The sequence below is a fragment of the Canis lupus genome, chromosome 11, assembly GCF_011100685.1.
Source record: "Canis lupus familiaris isolate Mischka breed German Shepherd chromosome 11, alternate assembly UU_Cfam_GSD_1.0, whole genome shotgun sequence".
NCBI classification, from domain to species: domain Eukaryota; kingdom Metazoa; phylum Chordata; class Mammalia; order Carnivora; family Canidae; genus Canis; species Canis lupus.
This window is the reverse complement of record NC_049232.1, coordinates 51,363,078-51,380,588: the sequence shown is the minus strand read 5'-3', so window position 1 is coordinate 51,380,588 and position 17,511 is coordinate 51,363,078. Positions and strand designations below refer to the sequence as shown.

The window sequence follows — 17,511 nt, the reverse complement described above, 5'->3', positions numbered from 1 at the left end:
GGCAGAGGAGGAAGGGGGCCATCCCTCCAGTTAGCTGGATACGGATGGGAATGCGGGTCTGGGGCCGAGGGGGTCGGTGCAGGACCCCTGAATGCTGTTCTTCTCCGGAGGAGAGCGCAGGGAGTCTTAGGCGTAGGGGGTTGCTAGAGCCGGAGTCGCGGAGGAGAGAGCACCGCGGGGAGGTGGAGAAACAGGGGCGCGGATGAGACAGCTCGGGAACCGACAGGAGAGGGGGCGGGGTCGCTCTGGAACCGCCTGTGCCCACCCTTTCGGAAGAGCCCCCAGCATCTTCGGCCTACGTGCATTGAGTCTTTGCTGGGCGCCCATCCTGCTGCCAGTCCGCGGTCCCGGAGTCTGGGAGGAATGATGTCATCGTTGCCGGCGCGAAGGGGATGGAAAGGGGAGGGCGACGCGGGCGACCGAGGCCAGTCGTGGGGAGACCATGCGCGGTGGCCACCGCTCAAGGGGGCTGCCTGACGGGCTTGTTCATTCGGCTGTGGGCAGCGGGGCGAGAGGCGCCGCCAAGGCCTAGGCAGCTGGTACAGGGAGAGGGGGAAGGGAGGGAGTGCCCAGCTCTGTTCACTTTTCCATCTCCCTTCCTCCTTGGAACCCGAGCGGGAGCTGGAAGGAAGGAAACAGGGCAGGCCAGGACCCTGAAGGTGTGGATGCCCTATTCTCTGAGCTCTGCTGGAGCTAAACAGAGCTCTCCAAAGCTTGAAGATCTGGAGCTCCCTAAGGCTCCTCCTTCTATGTTAGGCAGAGAGGTGAGGAATAGGTTCTATTCCTAGGCCCTTGGGCCCCTGGCTAACAGATGTGCTTTGTAGCTTCCTGAGCAAGTAGTTAACCATTACAGCAGACCAGACAGATCTTGGCAGGGACCCATCACCCACTCTAAGCCACACCTTTTGGGGGAATGGTAGACAGAATCATTAGGAACCACCTAGCAGGAGACAAGTGGCCTTTTCCCCTTTTTGTGATTACTTAGTTCTAGAAGCCCAAACAGAGATTTACAATAGCAGGAGATGAGTGGCCTTTTCCCCTTTTTGTGATTACTTAGTTCTAGAAGCCCAAACAGATTTACAAAAGTATACCATAATATTAAAGTGGGGAAAGAGATCCTGATGGACTTTTTTCCTAGCCCGATGCCATCATTGGAATATTTTGGGGCCAGAAAATCCTGGTGAGAAGTCTGTCCCACGAACTTGAAGAACTTTAGGCTGGCTGAAGAGAACATTCCTTTCTAGATTATCTTTCCAGCCTGGCTTGTCAAACTAGATTGCCCTTCCAGTTCTAACCATCTAATCAAGAATCAAAAGGGAGGGTGGATGAAGTAGGAGGAAGAGGTCCAAGTGAGTCAGGAGAAGAAAGCAATGAGTTGGTTCTTGCCTCCCATCTGGGGTTCCTAAGAAGGTAGGCAGTAGTTGTCCAAGGAAAAGGGGGAAGGAATGGTGTCACAAGGCCTTCTTAGTTGTCCTTGGTGCCTTTATTATCACCTGAAGTTCTCAAGGATAGTTTGAATAGTGACCCCAAAAGACTCCTGAGGTGCTTCTGGTCTGTGTGACTCTGGAGTAGAAATGTTTATGCAAGGAGGCACTTATCAGAAAAGCTGTGCCTGCCTTCAGACCCTCTCCTTGAAGGCTAAAGGAGCCCTTTGCTGCAGGAGGATACTTTGTTGAGGTTAATGAGAGCCTTTTGGAAGTGGCAATACAGTCATCCTTCCATTTGGAGGCATAGATGTTGCCCTATAGATCTCTACCTCTTGACCTCTGTTCCCAGATTGAAGTTTAGAGGATCCTCAGAACTCCTTAAATGCTCTGTGTATTACTGAGACCATCAGACTCTTGGGTGGAGTTTCTGGAAGAGCCTTTGTTTCAAGGCATAAGGAATCAAAGTGGTATACCACAGAAGAGAAGGGCAAAGTGGCTCTTTAGAGGTATTTGGGTAGACCATAAAAACTAGGGTCCCAGGCTTGGACTCAACTGTGACCTATTTCATTTTTTGCCTTTTTTTTTTTTTTTAATTGAGACCTCTAGGAAGTCTCTTCTCTTCTCTGGACTCAGTTTTCTCATTTATCAAACAAAGACAGACTATCTCTTTAAAATTTAAACAATAGCTCCTCACCCTGTCTTCCCAGGAATATCATAGGGAGCTAATATCACTGTTTTAGCTAATTTATTCACCAAATATTTATGTAGTATCTGCTCTGTTCCAGATATTACACTAGGTATTGGGGACACAGTAGTTAGCAACACAGATACAGTTTGGTAGAAGTTTTATTGTTCATGCTCACTCCTTCGGTGAGAGCCCCTCTGAGGGCAGAGTGGGGGCTGTCTCCGTTAGCCATAATGGAAACAAGACAATGCTGATATCAGCATCTGGCCCACACTGTACCAATAGAGGCCTGTTACAGGGACTCCATCATTAAAGAACCCTCCCTAGCCTATAGTGGTTGGAAAGAATCCAGAGGGCATTCTTTACTTGAAAAGCTCTAGTTCTAGGGGAGAAGATTTTTATTTTTTTCTTATTTACTTGAAAGAGAACCTCAAGCTTAAAAAGGGGGCCTAAGGGAGTGGCAGGAGCTGGGAGAGAAGGCACAGCCAGCAGATCTGGGTGTTTCTAAGGTGCTAATTTAAGCATTAGTTCTCAGCTAAGTGGGAGGAAGAGGAAGAGATCCCTGCCCTGTTGTTGCTGCTGCTGTTGCCACAGCTGCATGGAGCCTTCTGTCTGGGGTGGGAGTTTGCCTGAAAGGAGTGGCTTCCCTTCTTTTCCCATCACAATTATTTAATTGGCCTGGCTGCATCTCAGCAGCTGAACCAGGCCTGGGCCTATCACTGAGAGCTCCCCAGGGTCTCTTCCTGTCTCCTTATGAAAGGAATGAGAACTCCTCTTGGAGACATAGTCCCCATGCTCCACTCCTGCTGTGTTCATCTCCTAGACAATCCTGAGTGTTTCTGAGCACTCAGATTTTCCTGAAGAAACTGCCAGAGATAGGCACACTTTGTACTCAGTTCTGTGTCCCAGCCACACATGCACCTCACTGATCTAGGGAAGCTCCCAGATGTCCAAGGCTCTCTGTAGAGCAGTTGGGTTGAATTTGGGCTATTGTGTAAGTGAGCAAGCAGGAATAGGTTTTCTGGCCCTATTTGTTCGGCTGGTTTGTGCAGCCTCACAGTCTATGTCTTCTCTTTGGCTGCAATTGGAGAGGAAGAGATTTGTTGCAAAAACAAGAACAAAACAAATGGAGCTTTTAAGGACTTAATTATGTCAGGCAAACATCTTACCTCTTGTGTTTTCAGAACCTAAGAGACCAAAAAAAAAAAAAAAAGAATACGGCACCAGATGGGGTCTTTGTATGTCTGAAAGAAATGCTAGTCTGTCCTCCTTGAAACCCGTATTATCCATTAACTCATTTGTTTAGTTCATGAGCATATGCTCATTTCTGGGTACTTTAAGGATAGAGACAAGTGAGATTTCTCTAATAGGTGGCCAGGAAAAGGATGGGCTCAAACAGCTATAGGAAGCTTTTAGATATATGTCAGGGGAGAGTGAAAATCAGTGGAGGGTGCTCCTGAGAAATAGTGACACTGCCCTTGGGAGAAGATGAGGAATGCTGAAGTTTGACCCCCTTTGACCACATGAGTTTGGAAAGATATCCCAGACTCCTCTTGCCTGTTGACACTCGGAGATGGGGATGGTCAAGGCAGTAATTCAGTGAGTAGGCCACAGTAGCTCCTGAAAGTGGCAGAGAGAACATTGTAAAGATAGCAGGAACCCACAGTGAAAAACTGACCTATATATATTCTTTAGTCTGGGAGCCTTAAGTCACCTTCTTGTAATTAGATGGCTTTTCAGTTTAAGGGTAAATTCTCCTAGTGGGTCCATGTGGCTTATGACCCAGTAGTATTTCTCAGGTTCTGAGAAGAGGCATATCCTTCTCTCTCTTCTAGTATTGCAAAGTGAAGATCAGGTTTGCTCAGGCCTCCCCTTTCTCCATTACTACTCCTCTCTTCAGTCAACAAACACTAAGAAATGACTTTCTGCCAGATGTTGTGCTGGGCTTAATAACACAGAATCTTACTTGCTTCAGGGATACACACAGTCAGGATGGACTGAGGTAATGCAGGTAATGAGCACTGCACGAAGTAAGAACCAGACCAAGAAGGGCCAAAGGAAAAAGGAAGTGCTCTCATCAAGTGACCAGGGAAGGCTTCACAGAGGAGATGCCGCTGAACTGGTGCTTAGATGAAGACTAGTAGCTTGGCAGATCAAGAAGATGAGGTGAGGGCAAGCATGCCAGCCAAAGAGCATGGAGAAGAAACAATTGAATGCATGAAGGGTTTAATTAAGGGAATAGCACGATCAAATTTGAGTTTAGGACTATCACTCTAGTAGCAGATGAGAGATGGGAAAAGGTGAGATTGGAGGGTGGAAAACTAAAATGGAGGTGGTGCAGTAAAAATCCAGGAAAGAGATGATGAAAGCTGATACTAAAGCAGCAAGAAAAGAGGGATCCTTATACAGATACAAATAAAATAGAATAGGCAGTATATGGTACCTGTTTGGAGGTCTGGGGAGAGGTAGGGAGTCAAGGATGACTCCCACGTTTCCGGGATGGATATCTGGAAGGCAAGAGGCACCATCACGACCCCAGGAAATTGAGGGGGGCTGTTTGTGTACTTCTTGGCTTCAGGGACTGCTTATATGGGAGAAAGCTGCTGTTTTTTCTTGCTCTGCTTTTGAAACCGCATTCTTGGGGTTATGAGGGACTCAGGAGTCCTGGAAAGTCCTGTCAGAGTGATACTGGCCCCCAACAGCCTCAAATAGGATACTGAGAAGCGTACTCACCTACCAGTGACTACTTTTCCCCTGAAACCTGCTTTGATGAATGCAAGTGAATTGGTGGCAACAAGGAGCCAGTGGTGCTGCTTTGTTGTTGTTGTTGTTGTTGTTGTTTCCCAGCAGCACTTTGATGAAGGAATAATAAAATCCTTTGTTGGCTAAGAGAGTGTTTTTATGTTGCAGTTTCTGGCCTGGCCTTTTACCATCATCCTGGTTAAGCTTATAACGATTTTCTCTCTAATTGGTTGAGCTGGGCTCTTGTACTGATTTCTTTCTTTCTTTTTTTTTTTTTTTTTCTTCTTTAAAGATTTGATTCATTTATTTATTTGAGAAAGAGAGCGTGTGGAGAGAGGAGCAGAAGCATACTCCATACTGAGCCCCACATCAGTCCCAGGACCCCGAGATTACAACCCAAGCTGAAATCAGGAGCTAGATGCTCAACTGACTGAGCCACCCAGGCACCCCTCATTGATTTCTTTTAGGATAGATGTGTGAGTTACTGCTTCACCTGCAAGAGTCAGAATGAAAAAGGATACATAACCCTTCTTCTCTGATGGATACCAGCCTGGAAAGCTCCACTTAGTATAGAAGCAGTTTCCAGGCTGCTGTCTTCCAGGCAAGGTGTGCCAAGGGAGCAGGCTTCTGGAGTGAGATTGCTCAGAGGTGACTTGTCTTCTTAAAGGCTCTAAATTCAGCCTTTTAATCAGGGGCTTCCATGGGTAGTTGGGTGTCAAGCTGAATCATTTCCAGCCCCCTGCTGCTTTTGACTGACTGCTGCTCAGAGTGAAAAGAAATGGAAAACAGGGGCACCTGGATGGCTCAGTAGATTAAGCATCCAACTTTTGATTTTTGGCTCAGGTCACGATCTCAAGGCCAGGAGATTGAGCTGTGCATCAGGTTCTATGCTCAGCATGAAGTCTGCTTGAGATTCTCAATCCCTCTTCCTCTGCCACTTGCCCCCATGCTCTCACTCTCTCTCTCTCTCAAATAAATAAATTTTTAAAAAAGATTTTAATTTATTTATTCATGAGAGACACAGAGAGAGAGGCAGAGACATAGGCAGAGGGAGAAGCAGGTTCCCTGCAGGGAGCCCAATGTGGGACTCGATCCCAGGACCCTAGGATCACAACCTGAGCCAAAGGGAGACATTCAACCACTGAGCCACCCAGGCGCCCAATAAATAAATTTTTCATAAAAGAGAGAAAGAAAAGAAGAAAAAGAAATAGAAAACAGAGCCTTTTTCACTTGAATCTGATTCACCTCAAGGACTCTTCTCAACTTGAAAGGGCAGATGGAGCCTTGTATCTAGAAAGGATATAGGAGACTTATCTTCTTGGGCTTAGCTGCTTCATGCCTTCCAGCAGACCCTGGGAGAACAGGTGCAGGGAGGCCCAAAGGGAACAGGAAGAGGAGAATCAGGTTAACAGTAGATACCCAGAGATGCTGGCTGAAGGAAGCAAGAGGCGTGGCTCAGCAGGCTCTCAAGTCATTGTTTCCTAAGGAGATTCTACTGGGAATGTGGCCATCTGGGCCAGAGAAAGGAAGGAAGGAAGGAGGCAGAGCTGGGCCTAGCTTTGTATCTGGCTCTGTGCTGGAGTTCAGAAATTGGCACATGACCCAAAGCTTCACTGTGGGGCAGCCAAATGAACTCCTGAGCTCTAGAAAGGGACTCTGGAGTGGGAAAGTCCACTAGAAAGGAGGCCAGAAGGTCTGGCCTTGGGGACTGGTAGACAGGGGCCAGTAGGAGTTCAATCTAGGTCTTATCTTCTTAGGAGCTGGTTCAAGGAGATATATATTTGTTGTTGTTGTTGTTGTTGTTGCTGTTGTTATTCAGCGATGTCAAATTGAGGATCAGTTGGTTGTGGTTCTTTTTTTTTTTTTTTTTTAATTTTTATTTATTTATGATAGTCACACAGAGAGAGCGAGAGAGGCAGAGACACAGGCAGAGGGAGAAACAGGCTCCATGCACCGGGAGCCCGATGTGGGATTCGATCCCGGGTCTCCAGGATCGCGCCCTGGGCCAAAGGCAGGCGCTAAACCGCTGCGCCACCCAGAGATCCCTGGTTGTGGTTCTTGAGGATCAATTTTAAGTTTCTATGATGATGATGATGTGTGTGTAAGCATAAGAGGGAACTAATGGCCAGAAAGGGTATTTGACCATTCTAACCCTGAGGAGTGTAGCTATGCCAAAGGCCACACCCAGGCAGAGGTGAGTCCAGCTACTGTGGTACCTGATCTAGTTTTACCTGTTTTCACCACCAGACTCTTGGCTGTCATAACCAGAGTCTACCCCAACTATTTAGAAGAGGTAATTTAAGATTTGTTGAATTAACTTCATCTAAATCATATGAGAACCATATATATTTTACTATGTAGTTAACTTAAACTTAATTATATACAAGTTATAAATGATTTATAGTTCCCCATATTAATTCTGAATTTTATCCTTGTAAAGGAATTGGTGAAGCCCTCAGCCAAGCATGGCTTAGATGAGCATTTCCTATAGTATAATTCTTAGAAACATTGATCCTTTGAGATACTTTATGGGAATAAAAAGGATCTATAGACAAATTCCTTTGGGAAACACTACATACTCTATCCTATCACAATGTTTAATAGTGTTTTAAAGGCTCTGAGTAGTCCTGCAATATAGACTTTCCAGCTTTGTTTAACCCAGTGTTTCACAAGCTTGTGTAACTGTGGAACCTTTTTTCATGTTTCATCTATTAACATCATATAGAACCAATGTGGTTTACGGAATATTCTTTGGAATGCTTTTCTCTTAGAAATTAGTCTCAGGACACCTGGGAGAGGTAAGGCATCTTACTTTTGGTTTCAGTTTAGGTCGTGATCTCAGGGTCATGATTGAGCCCTGCATGGGGCTCCATGCTCAGCATCCAGTCTGCTTGGGATTCTTTCCCCTCCTCTCTGCTGTTCCCTCTGCTCTCTCTTTCTCTCTCTCTCTCATAAACAAACAAACAAATAAAATCTTTTTTTTTTAATTTATTCATGATAGACATAGAGAGAGAAAGAGGCAGAGACACAGGCAGAGGGAGAAGCAGGCTCCATGCAGGGAGCCTGATGCGGGACTCAATCCCGGATCTCCAGGATCACGCCCTGGGCCAAAGGCAGGCGCTAAACCACTGAGCCTCCCAGGGGTCCCCTAAAATCTTTTTTAAAAAAGAAATTAGTCTTTCTTCTGATTCAGTCTAGATTTATAGTCTTCTCAGTTCTTTTGAGCCTGTTTTATAACCCATACCATTTTGCCCCATGCTAGTCTGTAATGGGATATTGTTGCTTTGTGTCAGGGTCTGGACTTATTGCTATCAGTAGGAAGTTCTTAGTGAACTTGGGTCGATGTAAAAGCAAATCCATTGTACTGTGTCAAGTTTTTCTCATGATAATGTTAAAGGGGTTTTACTTCCCTTTAATTCCCTCTACTAAATGTTGGTCTGGTGAAACCAGTATTTTTACCATTAACTTTTTTTTTTTTTTTGACAGCTTCATTGAGATATTGAGACATAATTCACATACTGTACACTTTACCCATTTAGTACTTTACTTTGAATCTTTGTGTGGCTGCTGCTAGCCTCAGTCCTGTTTCTCCTTTGTAGCTTTGGGCTGTGCTCTGCCCTTTTGTGTTCTGCTACATAGGAGAGAATATAAAGATTATAGTCATCAGAAAGAAATCTCTCATCAGAGGGAACCTTATCTCAATTGGGATTTAAGCAGAAAAAATGATTCCCTGATTAGGTAGGTGCCTCAACACTTCCTCTGTAGTACCATTAAATGTGCCCCCTGGTCACAGCAGATTAGGAGGCATTCCCACATAATCATTTTACACTCCCTATTCCATGGGCTATATAAAGCATGAATGATAAGCAGGTTTCACCCTTTATGTCAATGTCCATTGATCAGTAGTGGCTGTCTAGATTGTTAAGGTGGATTCTGAGGAAGAATCCTGGTTCAGTTAGAAAGAGTGACATGGTTGATTTGCCATGTCTGCTATGGTCTTCAGCAGGGAAAATGTTGTTTCTGTTTGCCATTCCGGCACCCCTGAGCCCTGAGACACCATAGTTATCCTAGGCAAAGAACATAGGAAAGGAAGAATCTTGGAGATGTTAGCCAGCTCAGCAATATGTTTCACAGAGGGTCTGGAGTCTTATGATATGGCTCTTTAAGAAATGAATGGAGAAAACTGATCTTTCCTATCCTCATATTCAACATGGATTTTTGAAGTATTGACTTCATATAAAGTTAATAATCCTTTGGAAATAGGCCAGGCAAGAGGAAGTAACCTTGACTCTGCTGAGTGAGTAAGAAGAAAAAAGAGGCAGATTTAAGAAGAGACCTCATAAGTACCATATAAGTAGCTGGCCACACTTCAGATGAAACTATAAGCCCTTGACGAAAGGATCAAGGAGAAGGAATAGGCTACAAGAGGAGACCCTTAAGCCAGCAGTTGCTGGAGAGGAAAGGCCCTGATGTGGACTATACAGCCTTAGCACTTTTTTTTTTCCCCAGGCAAACTAGGCCCTGCATTTTCTTTCTAACCATTTTCCCAGAGACTGATTTCCAAATCTCCAGTTATCCTGGCTGCTGTAATGAATTCTTTGAGTATTTCACCCCTGGAACTAGACCTGACCTTTCCATGTGATCTGACTGGTGCAGATTACTGTGGGGCAGCCGCTATCCATAATATTGATATTGTACTTCTATTATCAGTTGAGGTTTCATGATCATATTTTAATAGTTGTACCCATTGCTATATTGAACTCAACATACATCTGAAATAGGTAGACCTTTGCCTTTGCAGTGCAGAATCAAGGCAAAAACCTGGAATCACATCGTGCGCTGGGCTGGCTGCTAATACAAGTAAGGGTCCACTGGTGCCAGTGAAATGGTGGTTTCATATTTATTAGAAACTATGCCACATGTATGTAATTGATTCTTACTCCCAGAGAGGTAGCTGACTGAATTCAGCAATATGGAATTTGAAACTAGGTGAGACTGTGTGATTGGGTAGGCTAGGGCAGACCTCCAGAGAGCCAGTGCATATGTAGACAGAAAACTTCATATAAGTCTACTATGTGACTTAGCCATGAGCAGAGCTAATGTGCTGTTGAGCAGCATTCAGGTCCTAGGAGTTGAGGATCTTGGAGGTGACAGGTCAGTGCTGTCTAAAGTCCTATGTTCTGGGCAGCCCAGGTGGCTCAGCGATTTAGTGCTTGCCTTCAGCCCAGGGCATGATCCTGGAGACCCGGGATCGAGTCCCATGTCGGGCTCCCTGCATGGAGCCTGCTTCTCCCTCTGCCTGTGTCTCTGCCTCTCTCTCTCTCTCTCTCTGTGACTATCATAAATAAATAAAAATTTAAAAAAAAAAAAAAAAAAAAAAGAAAAAATAAAGTCCTATGTTCTATGCTGATACTATTATTCAAGAGGGGAAGTGAATGGAATGAAGTAAGGAGTCAAAACCAGGACCCTCATGCTCTCTTGTCTATTAGTATCTTTAGGCCTCCTCTCCTCTTTTTTTTTCATTATGTTTATTTAAGTAATCTCTGTACACAACATGGGGCTCAAACTCATGATCCTGAGATCAAGAGTCACATGTTGCTCTGACTGAGCCATAGGCACCCCAAGGCCTCCTCTCCTCTTAAGAATTCTTTCCCTGGGGGATCCCTGGGTGGTTCAGTGGTTTGGCGCCTGCCTTTGGCCCAAGGCGCGATCCTGGAGTCCCGGGATTGGGTCCCACGTTGGGTTCCCTGCATGGAGCCTGCTTCTCCCTCCTCCTGTGTCTCTGCCTCTCTCTCCCTCTCTGTATCTCTCATGAAAAAAAAAATTAAATTAAAAAAAAACATTTATCTCCCTACTCCTCCTCTGCCTGTCCTATTCCTGTGTATCCTTCAGAAGACCATATAAACTGCCTTTCTTCAGGAAGCCTCCCCTGACTATTCTTGTAAGCTCTCAACCATCCCCAAAGCCTTTATAACCTCTAGCACATAACTTGATACATATCCTAAATTGAGGGTCCACTTTGATGTGCTATGTTGTGAGTCTCATCACCCCAATGCCTCTTTTTAACTCCATGGCAGATAGTTCTGCCCCCAGAACTTACAGTCTGGCAAAGAAGAGACTTACTGTCATGAAACAGAACTACAGAAGAGTGTAGCTGGTTTTGCCAAAGATGAGTAAAAAAGGAGACAAGGTTGGGAGGTGATTCTATGGATGGCACCAGTAGAGACCTAGAGGAAAATGAGTAGGTGGGAGTTAGTGAGTGGAATAGAAGATACATGTGGGAATTGTGGGAGGTTCAAGGGAGTACATGGATTGGGGCACTCATTCATTATTCAAAAAAATATCATTGTGGAGGGTGCCTGGCTGGCTTAAGACAGTAGAACATGTGACTCTTGATCTCAGTGTTAGAAGTTCAAGCCCTACGTTGGGTGTAGAGATTACTTAAAAATAAAATCTTAAAAAAAAAAGTAATGTTTGAACTCAGGCCACAGAATGAGAAGAACCTTGAATGCCCTGACAAGGAGTGACTTGCTGCCACTGTTCCGCAGTGAGGTGGAGGCTCCCAGATTTGGTAGTCTAAATCCCTTACAAATGGACCCTTCTGCATCCTCTCCCTTTGCAGCATTAGGTAAGTTTTCTGGAGTGAAGTACATAGGAGAACGTAGGAACGCTGGTCCAGCTTCTCTCTCATAGGTAGTATAACCGATGACAGTGCTACCAGCTTTGCTATAAGGCTGGAGGCACTATTAATAGAGTTGTGACGTATAATGTTTAGCGAGCAATTTGACTCTCCTGATGAAGAGCTTCTACCTGAGTCTTCCAACATTCTATGACTTGCACACATCCTCCTGGAGATGGAAAAAATATCTGGAGCTCTTGGAGGGAGGAGAGTGCCAGCCTGGATGTCTTGTTCTTTGTGTATCAGGCATGGGGTTCACATTCTCCTTACCACAAAAGCCAAATGCTACAAGCTATTCTGTCCGGGGACCGGACTGCCTCTAGTGGGACAGCCAGTAGCTACATTGGCATATAGATTGCAATAGCTAGTGAGAAGGACCTCTGTTGAACTGTTTGCAAATCCCAAAGGTGTTGCATAAGGATTTCAGCTTCCAGAAAGCCCTCTCTGTCCTCGGCTGTCCTGCTGCTTTCAGCGCTGGCTCAGAGTATATCATAAGCTCAGAGAAAGGCCAAGTGGAGGTAATGACATGGGGAGGTGGTGGTGGTTAGTGGTTTGGGGAAGAGGAGGAGAATTATGTGGAGTCAGGGAAGGAGACTGAGTTGGGAGGTGATAGTCAAGGTAGCAAACCAGTGGCATCAAAGGGAACCAGTCAGGAACCATCTATCAGGCTCCCTGTCAACTTCTTGATAGAGCCTCATGTTTCAGATTCTTTATTTGCCAAGGGACTGAACTACAGCAGTGAGGCAGTCTCAGGGAACTCCCACGAGAGGAATTGGCTTCAGTATCCTTGAGGGGCTGTGGAGATCTGGGTGAGCTAGTGAGGGGCACTGGCTTCAGGGCAGGAGCTGTGCACAACAATGGTAGGAAAGCTAGGTACATTCTAGATCTACCACTTTTGTTGTCTAGCGCTACTACCTTTAGCCAAGCTCCTAAACTCTTTCAGGCTATTTATAAAATAAATAAGATCATGTACATGAAAATGAACTGCAAATTACTGTATCATTTCTGATCTAAGGATTGATGTGATTAAGGGGTTGGCATTTTCCATTTTTTTTTTGTTGATGGTTCCCAAGTGAGCTTTTATAGGAGAGGGTGAAAAGATGGCTTATTTTTCTCATCATCATGAAAAGAGTCCCTGGCCTCCTTTACAAGGCCATGATGCGACCAGCTAAAGATGGAAGTGCTCTGTGCTCCTGCTGATTCCCAAAGGGGTTCCATTGACCAGAGGATTCCTGCTCCTGCCTGTCCTGTCATGACTGATGTAGAGTTCTTTTGGCTGAGTGGGGCCTTCCTGGAAAGCCCCAGTACTGATGCTAGTAGAGGGTATCCTGCTGCTGTTTCAACTCCCATAGGCCAACTCTCAAGGCTCAAGAAACATTTGGAAAGGACCATGTTGCTACTAATACTCTCCCAGTAATAGGACTAGAGAAGGTAGTTTCTAGTCTGCAGAACTTCAAATTTTAAAAATGTTTTGTTATGGATAATTTTAAGCATATACAAAGTAGAGGAAAAGTGAAATGAACTCCCTAGTACTCACCCAACTTCAACAGTGATCAACCCAGGACTAATCTTGTTTCACCTATACCCCACCCACTGGATTATTTTGAATAATTATTTCATTTATAATCCTCTCTCTGTCTCTTGTATTTCTGCAAACTGGTCATTATATCTCAAGGTCTGATTAGATTCAGATTCGACTTTTTTTGTGTGAAGAACACTTCTGAGGTGTGCTGAGTACTTCCTATTGCATCATATTAGGAAAGAGGCACAGGACATATGGTTGTCCTACCTTTTGTGAAATTCAGATTAATTAGTGGTGTAGTTAGCCTCATGTCTCTAACACACACATTCCCTTCAGCCTTTCACCTAATGTTTTGAGCAGTCATTGCTGGTCTGCCTCAGTCCATTATTTAATCAGGATTTTCCTGTATACTTGCATAGCAAAGAACCCCTGTCAATTGTCTGCCTGCACCCCTCCCTCCTCAACAGGTATTACAGATAACCTCTTTTAGGACTACTTTTTCTACCACTGCCCTTATCCTATACCATCATTTCCTTATCAGCCTGGGATGGCCTTAGGATATCTGCAGATGAGGTACTCAGCCCACTTCACTGAAGAACTTTGTTTCTCTGAGAAGAGGGTCCTTACTTGGAATGTGTTCTCACTGAGACAATACAGTTTCCCCCATGAAGCTTCTGGGTCTGCTCTCTGAATCCTGCTAGGCCATGCTTGACCATGCTACAGAGTGAAGGCAGCTCTAGTGTTTTCCTCCTCTGGAGGAATTCAGCAGGGGCTGGATTTATTTTATCTTCCCAGGGATTTCTAAGCAGCCTTCTATGCTGAAGACGGTCTTTCTCACTTGTTTCCTGAGCTTCCTGCCCCAGCCTTGGCCCTGGCAAGGACCCAGGCCTGATTTCCTGTTTAGCTGGGCTGTGGGTTGGGAGAGGTTGGAGGAGGGGTGGGGCAGGCAGCTCTAGTAGTCTTAGGCCCTTTTCTCTTTCCAGCCAAGTTAACGAGTCTTGAGAGCCAGAACAGAGCTATCACCTTCTGGTACTTTAGCATTCCTGTGCTGTTCAGGATCTCCACTCTTAGTTTCTCTCCTTACAAAGGAAAGATTGTAGAGACTACACTCTGTGCGCATGTGCCCCCAATCAACACACTGCGTGTTCTATGGATGCTGTGAGCTGGCTAACCAGAAAGGCACACAGAAATTGAGAGCTGCTGCTTGCAAAGCTGAACACACCCCTGCCTGTAGGATTGTTGTACCTCTGCCACCCCATCTTAATAGCTATTAATCCCTTAGTCACTAATTCCAATGCAGTGGATAATCTGTTGGGGCAGGAAGTCTGAGATGTGGAGACTGGCTAAGGACGCAGCCATGCAAGTCAGAAAACATTAGGGGTTCTGTAGTAACAGCCTATCACCAGTATAGGATTTCTGATGAGAGTCTCCAAACCCTGATGTCTCATTCATATTCCTCTTTATGCCCAGTTCTTCCTTGGGCAATGAGGGTTCACAAGGCCTCATTCTGTTTTGAGAAGAGACCTGTTGCAGGTTACTTTTTTGCTCCCTTCTCCTGGATGGCCATGGCAGAAATTGTGTGAAGCCCTAACCCTTTATCCCCCATGAAAAGAGATATCAGAGGGAAACATTGCCAAGTAGGATGGATGCTCAGTACAGCCCCTGACATTTCAACAGCTACCCCCTTGCTCTTAATTATAAAGACTCAAATTCTTTTTTTTTTTAATTTTTATTTATTTATGATAGTCACAGAGAGAGAGAGAGAGAGAGAGAGGCAGAGACACAGGCAGAGGGAGAAGCAGGCTCCATGCACCGGGAGCCCGATGTGGGATTTGATCCCGGGTCTCCAGGATCGCGCCCTGGGCCAAAGGCAGGCGCCAAACCGCTGCGCCACCCAGGGATCCCAAGACTCAAATTCTTAACATGGCCTGCAAAGCCTTATGTGATCTGGCTCCTGCCTTCTTCTCCAGCTCATCTCATACCACATTAATTCTTATCACCACAGTCAACCTTACTGGCTTTTCCTCTATGTCTCTGATATCCCAGGCTCCATTCTGTTTTAGTGCCTTTGCACATGTTCCTTCTGCCTGGAATGCTTTCCCTATACTTTCTACCATTTTTGGGTTGACTCTTACTCATCCTTCAGATCTTAGCTCAGCTATAGTTTCATCACAGAGGGTTTCCTTCAAACTCTAGACTTCATCAGTGGTCTTTTCCTTATTGCACTTTTTACATTTATAATTTCACATATGTTTGTATGACTATTCTATTCATATGGGTCCTTTTGAAGGCTAAATTTCATGATGGCAGAGATCATACCTATTTTTACTTCCCATTATATCCCCCGTGCCTTGTAAGGTAACCTACACATAGTAAACGTTCACTAGATATATGTTGAATGAATGAATGAGTGAATTCAATCTTTTTATCTCCTTTACTTAGTTACCCCTTGTCATATGTGACTATCATATTCACCCATATACCCTGTGATGTGTGCCCTGCTGTCTATGGGCACTTACTATGTGTTTGCCACTGGACACACATTTCATTTAATACTTTTCATTTAATACTGTAAGAAAGTATACTCTTAATCTACAAAGAAGGCAAGCGAGTCACACAGCTAATATCAAAGCCCTGATCCTAGCCCACAATGTGAAGTCAAAGGCTATGCTCTTCCACGTTGAAGCAAATGGTGGGTATTTGTCGTTTCTAATGGCTGAGTAATAGGAACTGGAGGGTATTATGCTGAGTGAAGTAAGTCAATCGGAGAAGGACAAACAGTGTATGTTCTCATTCATTTGGGGAATATAAGTAATAGTGAAAGGGAATATAAGGGAAGGGAGAAGAAATGTGTGGGAAATATCAGAAAGGGAGACAGAACATAGACTCCTAACTCTGGGAAACGAACTAGGGGTGGTGGAAGGGGAGGGGGCGGGGGTGGGGGTGAGTGGGTGACGGGCACTGAGGGGGACACTTGACGGGATGAGCACTGGGTATTATTCTGTATGTTGGTAAATTGAACACCAATAAAAATTATTTTATTAAAAAAAAAAAAAAAGCCTATGCTCTTAACCATAACACTACACTGCCCCCTTTTGGCAGTTTGGAGAGTTGTTACAGGGCTTTTTCTGTCACTGGGTCCTGGTTAATTTCAGCCCTAAATCAATACTTTTTGGAACTCAAAGCCCTAAGAGGCCCTGATCCAGTTCCAGCCCTTCTGCTTTTAGGCCAGACTGTGGAAGTAAACAGTGAAGGGAATTCAACCTGGACTCCCCAGGTCTCAGAGTGCATGTGTCTGGGGTCTGTCTCCCATCTGTTTTCCATAGGCCCCTTGTAGCCTCCAGGGTTTAATGCAGTGTCCTATTTTAAAGAACAGAAAAGCCAGCTGTCGAAATGGCCCGATCAACAGTGTTCTGGGGAATAAACATGGCCTGATTAAGATTCTAGGAAAGATCCTTGAGAGGGGGAGAGTTTGTCTCTTTGTGATTTAGCCACTAAAGATAGAGCTCTGGAAATTAGCTTCAAGGCTTTCCTAGGAAACTGAGACTCAGTAAGAGAGCAATATCTCTTTCTGTTGATTAGAAAAACTTAAGCTAGTATCCTCAGCTCCATTTTAGTGGCCAGGGAACTTGGGACTGATGAATACTGTAGACTAGATGGAAACAAAGTAAATGAGGAGAGCAACATAAAACAAAACAGAACAAAACTCAACTACCATTTGTTATATGTGCCAGGCATGCTGTGAACCATTTTACATACATCATTGCGTTTCATTCTAACACTGGCCCTATTAAGTAGGTAATATTACATCTCTAGAAGGGAAGGGGATGTTAAGAAAGGTAATTTGCCAAAGGTCTTATAATTAACTGTCCTTAGAACTAATCTAGGTTTTTCTGAGTTCAAAACCTGAGTACTTTGCACACCCTGTTGCTGAGAGTATACATTGTCACAGCCTCTCTGGAAAAACAGCTGGCAATATAATGTGTGCATACACATTGACCCCCTCAGCAATTCTACTTCTAGGAATTTATTAAACTAAAGAAATAAGTGTATAAATATTTTTACAAGATATTATAGTAGCTATAAATAAATAAATAGTAACAATATTATAACAAATAGTTGTAATAAATGTAACATTGTAATAGTGGGTGGGGAGAAAAAGAAAAGAAACAACATGAATTTCCATCAGTCAGGACTGATTAAATAAATCATGATACACCATCCCACAATATACATATAGGCAGCCTTTTATTTTCTTAAAGATTTATTTATTTATTTGAGGGAGAGAGAGCACAAGCAGAGGGAAGGGCAGATGGAGAGGGAGAGAGGCAGACTCCCTGATGAAGGAGGAGCCTGACCCTGAAGGACCCTATCTCAAGACTCTGAGATCATAACCTCAGCTGAAACCAAGAACCAACGGAGCCACCCAAGTGCCACTAGTCAGCCTTTTAAAAGG

The 17,511-nt window shown here is 44.5% G+C and overlaps 2 protein-coding genes across 16 annotated transcripts in view; one reads left to right on the top strand and one right to left on the bottom strand.

Moving 5' to 3' along the window:
• Positions 1-17,511, bottom strand: part of DNAI1 (dynein axonemal intermediate chain 1) — a 124,873-nt gene that overhangs the window by 62,013 nt on the left and 45,349 nt on the right. Inside the window, exon 2 of one of the 12 annotated variants that reach the window (XM_038552637.1) lies at positions 10,978-11,081. The exons of the other annotated variants lie outside the window; for them this stretch is intronic. Coding sequence (XP_038408565.1) covers positions 10,978-10,983 — 6 coding nt within the window. The 5' untranslated portion in view covers positions 10,984-11,081. The remainder of the gene's footprint in view (positions 1-10,977; positions 11,082-17,511) is intronic. 12 annotated transcript variants of the gene reach the window in all.
• Positions 1-17,511, top strand: part of FAM219A (family with sequence similarity 219 member A) — a 51,625-nt gene that overhangs the window by 981 nt on the left and 33,133 nt on the right. The gene's annotated exons all lie outside the window — the stretch shown is intronic.